General features: G+C 31.5%; 1 protein-coding gene across 1 annotated transcript; it reads left to right on the top strand.

The window, feature by feature from the left end:
• Positions 1–281: 281 nt before the first annotated feature.
• Positions 282–2,253, top strand: LOC137942918 (F-box/FBD/LRR-repeat protein At1g13570-like). The gene is made up of 2 exons (XM_068788639.1): positions 282–293; positions 1,366–2,253. The coding sequence occupies exons 1-2, from the start codon at positions 282–284 to the stop codon at positions 2,251–2,253; spliced, it is 900 nt and encodes a 299-aa protein (XP_068644740.1).
• Positions 2,254–11,175: the final 8,922 nt, after the last annotated feature.

An 11,175-nucleotide genomic window follows, 5' to 3' on the forward strand; every position in this document is an offset into this window, starting at 1 on the left:
GCTTAAGTTTTGTGATTTTACTAGAACTCATATGCAAATTTTGGTTTACTTCCTCTTGGCCACAGCTATGCTTGCCTCTTATTATCTTTTAATTAGTTTTTATGTGAACATAATCTTCTCTTTCCTCAAGCACTTTTAAATAGTTTTGGATTTCCTTAATTTGGTCCACTTACCCAAGGGTGCCTATATCACCAAGACATATAACATATCAAGTGAGACGTATTGGATATATGGTATCGTAGAGCCCTGAAATATGATACATGTCTTATAAAGTGCAACACATGGTGCAGATAGTATGTGTCAGATCGAATATTATTCGATATGTTACCTGATACCAATATATACTATCTTGCCCACTATGTCAACTTTTTGTTTTTTCCTTTTAGTAGCATCATATCTTTGCAAAAAAAAAAAAAAAAAAAAAATACATTTCCCATACTTATGGTATTCTTGTTTGACATTAGTTACACAAAATAATTGTGTATCAATTAGTAATGAAAAACTTTGTTTTGTGGCTGCTCTTTCCAACCTTATACATTTGTTTAAGGCACAAGAAATGGAAAATAGCCATAAAGCTTAAAATTAGTATCTTCAAACAAATTTATCCAGATGACATTTCTTCATAAATTGTTACATAAACCATTTTTATGTTGTTCTTATTTTTAATTTCTTATTTTATTACTATGTTAGATCCTGATACTTTAATTGTTGAATCTTAAGATTTCCCAAATCAAGTAGCAATTCTTGAACTTCTTGCTAAACTTTTTCCTTTGGTTCAAATTTATGGAAACATTTGTAACTGTTAGAGAAAAATATAAAAAAATAAAAATACAAAAGTCTTTATCCACATAGAGATATTTTTCTCTTGAATGCCATCTATTCGAAATAATGAAATGAAAAAATTAAAAAGCCCCTTATTTCTCCTACAATAGGTATCATTGAATATCAAAGCATTTTTCCACATGAACTGGGGTTGAGACTAATCATAGGTGGTAGTTGTGATTGGCATTTGTAGAGGCTTTGAAACAAAAGGCAATGATTAATCTCATTAATGGGATTCATTCATAATTAATCCTTAAGTGAAAAAATGGACAAATTATTTCCTTCTAATGCAATTGAAATATGTATAATTTTTTTGTCCAAAAACAAGCCTTTGAATATATTTTTGCAATTTTTTGTCCTAAAAATAGATTGACTAACACAATACTTTTTTTGTTATTTCACGGCACAAACATCGGTGCATAACAAACAAAACGTCACTCAATTTACTTTCAGCATAAAAGAATCTTCACTCATAAGAAAGACAGTATTACCAAGCTACCAAACAATATTATTCACCATATACTCTCTTTTCTTCCATTGAAGTGTGTAATGAAGACTTCAATTCTATCTAGGCAATGGATCAACATGTGGAAACCCTTATGGATATACACAACTATTATAGACTTCGATGAGGAATTCACAAACAATTTAAAGAAGACACATTATGTACAAGTTGTCCACCAACTTTTACAGCTTCATACTCTAGACAAGGTTAAGAAGTTTCACATGTTCTTTTCTCCCAGTGATAGATACTCGTCTGATCTCATAGAGTGGATTGAGTTTGTCAAAGTTAGAGTTGGAGAGCTTGTGCTTGATTTGAATGGAAATGTAAGGCACTCCGACTCGACAAATGATGATGATATCAGGTGGGGGATGAATAAATTCAGAATGCCAAACTCTTTGTTCTCTTGTCTATCAATATCATCTCTCGACTTAACTTGGTGCATACTAGAGCCTCCGCATGATTTAAAGGGTTACAAAGCCCTAAGAAGTGTTGCTCTCTATGGTGTGACAAATAATGGTATTCAATTAGGTGAGATAATTCTTGGCTCCCCTCTTCTTGAGGACTTAACTATCAGTTACTATGACTCCCTGAAGTCAATAAAGATTGACCATCTTCAATTGAAGAGATTAACACTAGAGTCATGTTTTGATATTGAAGAGATGAAGATAAGAACGCCAAACCTGAAGAATCTTCAGTACAAGGGTCAAGTTTGTGACAAGCCTATTTTCATTGACGTCTCCTCCATAAATGAAGCTACCCTACCGCTCATTGTGGTTGACTACAAGTTGCATCTCTGGCAGAATTTATTGACGAAGCTTTCACATGTAAGCTCCCTAGAAGTTAAAGTCACAAGTACTCATCCGGTACGTTTCCATCTGCCCATTTCTGTTTTTGTAAAAATACATATTCTGGTTTGGTCAACCTGACTAGTTCCTCGTCTATGATACTCCTTGCGGAAGGGTCATGTGACGACGTTCTTTTACATATTTGGAGTTGATCAAGCCAAGATGTCTAAGCTTTTCAGTTACACCCTTTTGTCCTTTTTCTCCTTCAGAAAAAAAGATCTATATAAAGGTGAACTTTTATAAATGTCCTAGGCATGTAATCAAATAATTTTGTTCCTATTTTTTGACTTCCTGTTTCCACTAGCAACACATAAGAGGAGATAAATTTGGTTGTTTTCTTAAGTGGAACCCCTCATTGGCTGCTTGCTCAATTTATCACTTTTTTTTCAACCGAACACTAGAGTCACACCCGTAATACAGAAGTAGTCAATGGAGTCATCATTTTTCATTCGTTTATCAGATATCTAGATACAACGATATCACTGAATGTCATGTCACCAAGATGACTTCTGGTGCATTAGTCATGCAAATGTTTTACATTTTGTGGCAGCTAGAGCCCTCTTGATATTTTTTCTAGTGTCGGCATATAGGAATCTGACTCTTTAGTATTTAACGAAGAAGAGAATTTTTCTCAAAACTGGGATAGTGAAAATCTCTACCTCTTCGTCACTCTTGCCTGATTGTGTGCATGTGGCAAGTTGCAATTCTGTTGTATGGTGACTACAATGTTTATGTTGTTAAATCCTCTTGAAGTTAACTATTTTTTTAATTATGCATTGCACTTTTCTTATATTCCCAGGTCCTCCAAGAACATGAAAAATAGAAATTGTCATTGGTTAAACTACTGAAGCACGGGCACTTATCTTCTAAAGGTGAAATGCATTCCTTGGACTTTTATTAAATTTAGTTCACTTGTTTTGCTATTTTTTTGTAGATGCAGGATCACTTCCTTTTGTTGAGTTCTATTTTGAGAAAGTATAGATCTTCACCTTTTGTTTTGAACATGCTTTTATCGCTGGTTTCAATGATGGGAAATAGTGGAGCAGATTTCGCTTCTCCTTGTTTCAGATCTCTTCGAGATCTACTGAAAATAGAATTTGAATCTGCATTTGGGTTTTCTTTGTCTCGTCTCTTTAAATCTAACTTATGTATTAAATTTTGGTTAAATCAGACTTTGTCCTCTCAAATCAAGGAGATAACGAGGAAGGGAAGATGTCATGCTGAGTTGACTTGATTGTTCTTTCTCTCTCACAGTGGAAAAGATTTTGTAGCTTTCTAGTGTGTTTGTTGCTCTACTGGCCATCATGAAGAGGAAAAGACATAAGAGATTATGAGGAAACAAGCTCATAATTCTATTCATCGGGTGAATGACATAGAATAGAATTTCATGGCGAGGAACAAAATATTTAGGATCATTATTAGGTTAGTTGTTTAAGTTTTATCAGTAATTTTAGTATTTATTATTCAATCATTTTTAGCATCAGGATCATTTTTAGGTGTTTGTCAGCAATTTATGTATTTATTACTCAACCAATTTTGTTTTGAATCTACTTGTGTTGTGATACACACATATCTATTTTTAATAAAAAGAGACATTTTTTTTTCAATTAAAGTCCACTATTTGAAGATTTGGTTATTTTTTAAAACCATAAGTTTTCATTTTCTTCAACGACAAGTAAAACAAGTTGATGAGTCACATAGATCCAAGTTAGATTTTAATCATTTGAAGAAAAAAAAGGTTAGAATTTCAACAAAGGGTTATTTATGTATTTATATGATTTCATGATTTTTAATATTATATTTATTTAATAACTTACAGAGAAATTAAATATTATAAAAGTAACATTTAATTATGGGGGTATTTTGGTACTTTTATGATAATTTTATATTTGATATATTTAATTAAATATAAAACCTTATTTTAAAATTTCTATTATTAATTAAGTAAGATATAAACTATTTAACTTAAAAGTATTTTATTAGTAAATTATTTTTTTACTTTCCATTATATTTTTAAAGAGAATTCTAACACACACAAAATTATTTTGTAGTGTACTTTCTCTTGAGCACATTAACACAAAGGAGTGCATTCTCTAAAGAACCCTAGATTTCGCTTTCTCTCTCTCTCTCTTTCCCTAAGGACCTGTATGGAACCCACATAAAACAAAAGAAACTAAAATAAAAGGAGAGAGAAAATTATTTTATGTTGTTTGGTAGCAAAGAATCTGTTGAAGAGAAGATATGGAAGCCTCTTACATGACTCTCACTATAAGAAGTCTTACAAATCCAAAATTTATTATGAAGGAGATCTCATAGAAGAGTTTCAGTTTAAAGGTGTTTTAGTTATATTAGTCTTCTATTTATGTTGAGTTATTTAATTAAGCTAGGATTTTTCTTTAAGTGTTAGAGTTTTGGTGTAATTGGGACAAGAGTAGTTTAATTGTAATTGGACTCTACTACTTTCCTCTATTATAAATAGGGGTTTATGTAATCTGATTAGCGAAAACTTATGCTGACAAAAACATATGGGATAGTTATATTGTGCACATATGTGGCCGATTCTTCAGTGTTATCCGCAATGAAACCAGTTGATGCTCCCACCTTCAAAGCACTCCAGACTTTCAGTGCAAAGTAGCAATCTTTAAGAACAAGAACAATTATGAAGAAGATAAGGAGAATTCAATTAAAAAATACTGAAGTGAAGCACCTGCATACTTTCTGGGATGGCCCTGATCTTTCCCCGGAAGGAGATGCCAAAAATGATCAAAGTTTCCACAACCCTATTGATTATTGTTCGCCTGGTAGTGTCATGATTCCCCTTCATACTTTCAGGGGGAGGTCACTCTTTAAGCTGGTTCCCGGCGCCGAAAACAAGAACAAGCATAGGAAGACGAGAAAGCAGCGCCAAATCTCACGGCTACCTCAAGGAGGAAATAGATAGTGATTACACTGGTGGATGATTGATGTGACAATCGTGGTCCTTTCCCATTTTTAAATCTCTTTACTATATACCTTCCAATGGCGTTGGGTCATCTCCAAAGATGCAAAAATGTTAATCGCGAAGAAAAACCTCTTCCACTCTTTAAGTTGGTTCCCTTTACAGTATACTACTGACTTATACTTTATATCTTGGGGTCAAGTCATTTTGGATAAGCCTTGGACCCAACTTTACAAACTCGATTCTCTATAGTCATTATCTTGTCAAACTGAAATTGCAACTTGGTTCTACGATTTTTTCATTATCTCTTTCATTTCTTTGAAGATCCAAAATCAATCTGATTTTTATGTCATCTCTCAAAATTTCACTCAACTCTCATTTTGCTTAAGAGGTTGACATGGTGAGAGGAGGGGTTGCGATGTTGGTGAACTCGGATTTCCTCTCGACCTCGTTCTTTTGGTATATAGATAGATCTAGATATATAAATAGATATAAATATAGATGAGGTGAGCCATAGTTACGACTACCACATGTAAAATACCTCAGATAGGAAGTAGTGCATCATCTCTTCAATGCAACAAACAAACCTGTTGAGGGGACAAGTTATGGAATAAATATTAATCCTAGAGAACATTCATTACTATACACTGAAAACGAAAGCAATGAAGATTGATCATCTTCGGATGAAGAGATGGAGATAAGTAAGTCGAACCTGAAGAGACTTGGGTACCAGGGCCAAGTTTGTGACAAGCCCACTTTCAACGACATCCCCTCCTTGGATGAAGCTACCGTGATGCACACCCTTGACCTTGACTTCTACTTCGAACTATCCAAGGATGTAGTCCACTTGAACTCAAGTTTTTGCCCAGAAAATACATTGAATAACATAATATTTTTTGTTATTTCATATCACAAATAGCAGTGCGTAACAAACAAAAAGTTAGTCAATGGACTTTCAGCATAAGAGAACCCTTCATTGAGAAGACTGACAATATCATCAAGGTACCAAAAAATATTATTCACCACTTACTCTCTTTTCTTCCATTGAAGTGTTCAGTGATGACATCAATTCAATTGAGGCAATGGATAAACATGTGGAAACCCCTATTGATTTATAACACTATTATAGACTTGATGAGGGTAGAGTTTCTGACCAGCCAATTTTCAAAGATCCCCTCCTTGAATGAAGTTACCAAGATGCTCATCCTTGACCTCGTCATCTTCTTTGATCTATCCAAGGATGTAGACCTCTTGAACTCAAAATTTTCAAATTGAATGCTCAACCCATTCAGCTACTACCATGAACCATCATGTTTGTCAAATCGAATGCTCAACCCAACTGGTTCAGCATCTAGACTGGTTGGGTTGAGCATTTCAATTTGAAAAACTGGATAGTTCAACTTGTCAATATCTTAGGTAATGGCGGAGCTCTAGTAAAATTCTTGTTAGGACTCCGTAGTGTTTACCTATGATAAGCAAGCAAATGAACTTAAATAGAGTTCAGATGATTTAAGAAACCACCATTAAAGAAAAAAAAAAGGATTCAAATAGCAATGGAGAGAGCATCAGAATTGCACATTGTAAATAGACAAACCAATGAGAAAAGGCTTACAAATGGATCGATTGTAGTATAGCAATTTTGTTCATCATCTTTGCAGCAATTCTTTAGAAAAATGCAAAAAAAGAAGAAGAAGATGAAAGTAAGGACAAAACACTCTTGATTATTTTTCCCTACTCTCATCGCTCTTAAGTCTCTCCTGCTTTGTATAACTCTTGGTTGCACATTTCTGACCATAACAAACAACGCAGTCATTGAATGCGCTTGTAAAATTTGGTGTGACAAACCTCAAAATTAGCTATAACTTGTAAGACACCAGGAAATTGGTTGTCACAAACCTAAAGACGGGGCTTGACAGATGTTGTTGACTTAGTAACCATTTTAGGAAGGAAGCAAAAATTTAATGGCATAGAACCAAACCTGACCCTTTTGTCCTATCGTAATTGGACTGGGTAAGATTAGGTCCGTTTCAATGCTTACAAAGTGATGTGAAAAAACTCAGTTATAGCAATTAAAAAAATTATCGATTTATATCAAATGAGACAATCAAGTACGCTATCGTGCATTGCATCGCCCATTACCGTTCGATCACAACTAACTTCCTCCAACGATTGTTTCTTATTAGAAATATTTTAACATTTCCGTTATAAAATTTCCACGGAATATAAAAGTTAAGATAAACCCTGACACTCGTAACTCTCCTAGCTCTTTCCTAACAAAACACTTGATGGCTTTTTCTATTTCTCTATAAAAATTAATATGACCAATTGTGGTCCGAATGATAGGTTCCCGAGGATTATTATAAATTAATTAATCAAGTTATAGTATTCTATTGTTATATGATAAGTTATAGCTTAAATACATATAACGTTTGTGGTTTTTGAATCCTATTAATGATCATTTAATAATAACCAAGTCTTTAATTTATATATTTTAATAATTACCTAAAAATATTTTTAGTAACATCGAGATAAGAATAACTCATCTATGAGATAATAATGTAATTATGTATAAATTATAGTTAATAATTGATATCAACTAATTACTTGATCGATAACTCAACTAGTTACTCCGCAAGTCATATTACATTAACATGACTTGATCAATTTATAATGTGCATCAATATGATCATCCAAATTATTATAATTTCACTAATTAATAATTTAAATCTTGAACCAATTAGTTATGTTTAGTTTATAGTTTAATTTTTCTAATTTTTAAAGTATTTCCATCAATATACAAAGAATTTATGTGTATTTCACTAATTAATTTTATTTTCGATTTTAAGAAAATCTATAGTAAAAGTTTTTATCAAAATTATTATATATAAGGATAATTGAAAATTTTTAATAATATCAAATAAATAACTTAATTTAACTATATTAATTAATTTTTATATTATGTTAACTAAATTAACTTGATTGATCAGTTAATTATTTTTATTTAATTTAACTTAAATATTTCAATTAAATAAAAATTTTATAATACTACAAATAAATTATAATAATAATTATTTAAAATTTATAATTCTAATGCTTTTTGTTTTTTTTTATTTCATTGATAAAAATCTTATCTTGTTTCACATAAAAGCACTATTATAGTTGATTAACACTTATATAGAACTATGTTGGTAATAAGAGGAAATGTTAAATATAAAAATTGAGAATAGTGGATTTTTTTTCCTAAATATTTCTTAGATAAATTACATCATTGAGAATATTATATATTTCACAAAGATTTTTAATTTCACCAGTAATAAGTGATTTTTTTATTTTAATTTGCCCTACTTTTTCTTGTTGAAATTATTTCACCAAGAATAGCATATATTTTTAAGAGATTTTTAAAATTTTCAAATAATAAGTTTATATTTTTTTTTCTCTAACTTATTCTTGAGGAAATATTTTTTTAAGAATAGTATATATTTCTCGTTGATTTTTTAATTACTTTGAGAATAAGTGAATATTTTTATTTTTAATCTACCTTCTTATTCTTGACGAAATAATTTTTCCAAAAATAGTAAATATTTTTTATTATAATTAGAATTTATTCGAGAGTAAGAGAATTATTTTTCTTTTTTTCCTAACTTATTATTGACGGGATAGTTTTGACTAGAATATCTTAGTGAGTTTTTAAATTTCATTGAGAATTATTGGTTCTCGCCATTTAGTGGGAATATTTTTCTCCACGACATTCAAATTTCATCGAGAAATATATATTTATCTTGAAAAGAAAAATTTCATGGAGAAGAAAAAACATTGAGAGACATCCATTTTCTTGTAGCATAAGAAGTTAGAGCAACTCAATTGAAGATGGCTATGAACTACTTCTAACAAGCACACTCCTAAGATTTCATGATTTGAATGTAAGTTGAATTATGTCTAAATTTGTAGCTTTTGCATGAAGTCTTGTTTACTTGAATGGGACACAATCATGTTCAAGCGATGGGAGTAAAAAGTATATAATCATAAAAGAATAAATCATTTTATATATTGTGTTGGTCCCAAGATCCCCATTAAGATAATTTTGATGACAATAAACAATTGAATTATTAATGATGTGTGTCAAGTATGAGGCGCATAAAAAAAAACCTATAAAAAAATTTCCAGCAGCATATTCGTTCGATCCACCATGGCCCATTTCAACGATCCATAGAAAAGGGAAGAAATTTCCTCATTCTAGAAAGCACACCATCAACATCTAGTAGCAGCATTTGACTAAAACAAAGGAAGAATCATATTTTTTTTTGGACAAAACCAGTCCAAAAAAAGGCAAGAAGAATAGCATGAGCAAAAGGAGATGACCATATAGGAAGAAATAAAAATTGAAGTGTCAACAGTCGAAGGAGTCAAACCCATCTATAAAAGTCAAGCATAATAAGTGAAAAAGATGAAAGCCTAGAGTGAAAAGACAAAATTAAGTAGTCAAGCATGTGGTGAATCGGAGCACGAAGAGTTGACCCCTATGGAAGGAGTTGACCTCATGTCATGATGGAGTGAGCAAAACCATAGTGGGAGGAGTTGATCAATGTAATGAAGTGCATATAGAAAGAATCGACAACATGGAAGGAGTTGACCCTATCTGAGTAAAAAATGGCAAAAAGGATTTGACTCTATGCAATAAAAAGTTCTGAAATACAAAAAAAAAAAAAATCAATGGACCCTTATAGTGTGCAAAAGAAAGAGGAGTTGAACTCTGGGGTGGAGAGGATTCAAACTATGGAGGATTCGACAACAGAATTAAGCTATTAGAAGAAAAGTTGTGGAGGCCATGTTCTAGCAATTCCATTTCCTAAATATTGGGTCCAAATAAAAAAAAATTAGGTTTCCAAATTATGTAAGTAACCTATAATATGTTCGGTAGTAAAAATAGGAACTATTGATTTTTTTTCATAATTTTTAGACCTTTGTTTTCACCTTCTTTTTCTAAATGTTGAAAATTTTGTTCTTTAACCCAAACTTGCCTCTAATGAAATTCTCTCTTATCACAGTGAAAGCCAAACCTCCTAATCTCTTGCACATGATTTAAGAAGTTTTTGCCTTCTCCAAAGCTTAAAAGGTTGATAGTTTTCTTTATTGAGCTAAAAAATTATGTGTTGTTCGATTAAATACTTAAATCTCAGTTAGTTAAACATGTGCTAAGAGATTTTAAGACCATATTTGATTCAACCATTGCAATGTGAGTAGTTTTGTTATTGACAACCATTTGAAATTAGTTTTACAACCTCCTCGATTTTCATATCATATTAATGCATGCTTATATGTTATTTTGTTGGGGTTTTTGAAATAGCTTTTACTAAGTATTGAAACTTTGGGATTGAATTTCAAATCCAAGTATTTACATTTATATACTTTGAGATATATCAATGATAATTAGTCGAGTACAATGAACTAGTGCTAAGTACACTTTAAAAAATCATTCACTATAATTTATAATGCTAGTTATGGGCTATTGTTTGAAATTTATTATTTTTTAGTTGAATTGTTTACGTCCTGCAACTTGAAAAGCCAATCCAATATTTAAATTGAGCTGATCTTTCAAATGAACACATCTTTTGCGGCCTATATTTTCAAATCAAATCATAAATGACTACTATGAGTTGTTTTCATTTTAAAATCAAGTTACTAAGGACTATTTTAAGCTACTAATTACATTGGATAGATGTACATATTTGTTTGTACCAAGATTAATAAAATTTGTCTATTGGGAGATAATTAATATCGTGTTACATTGTAAAAAAGTAATACATAAAATTGGGTCAAACCTTCCTTAGGTAAGACCATCCTCACCCCAAAGTTATTCAAGAAAAAAAATTGTGGCTGAAGAATTGAAGGTGGGAAGTTGTGTTTGCAGTTGTTCGAGTCATAAAACCCTGTGTAGGTAGGTGATGCCGAAAATCTCTTTGCGGGTCTAGATTGGTGTGCCTAGTGAGTTGTTGAAAATCTATGTGCTTGTCTATCTAGTCAATTGATGACAAGTCTCTTTGTGGGTCTAGGCATATATGCCTAAT

This window comes from Aristolochia californica, unplaced genomic scaffold (genome assembly GCF_029961685.1).
Source record: "Aristolochia californica isolate CCGP_79_NKW_82.1479 unplaced genomic scaffold, dmAriCali1.0.hap1 SCAF_10, whole genome shotgun sequence".
NCBI lineage: Eukaryota > Viridiplantae > Streptophyta > Magnoliopsida > Piperales > Aristolochiaceae > Aristolochia > Aristolochia californica.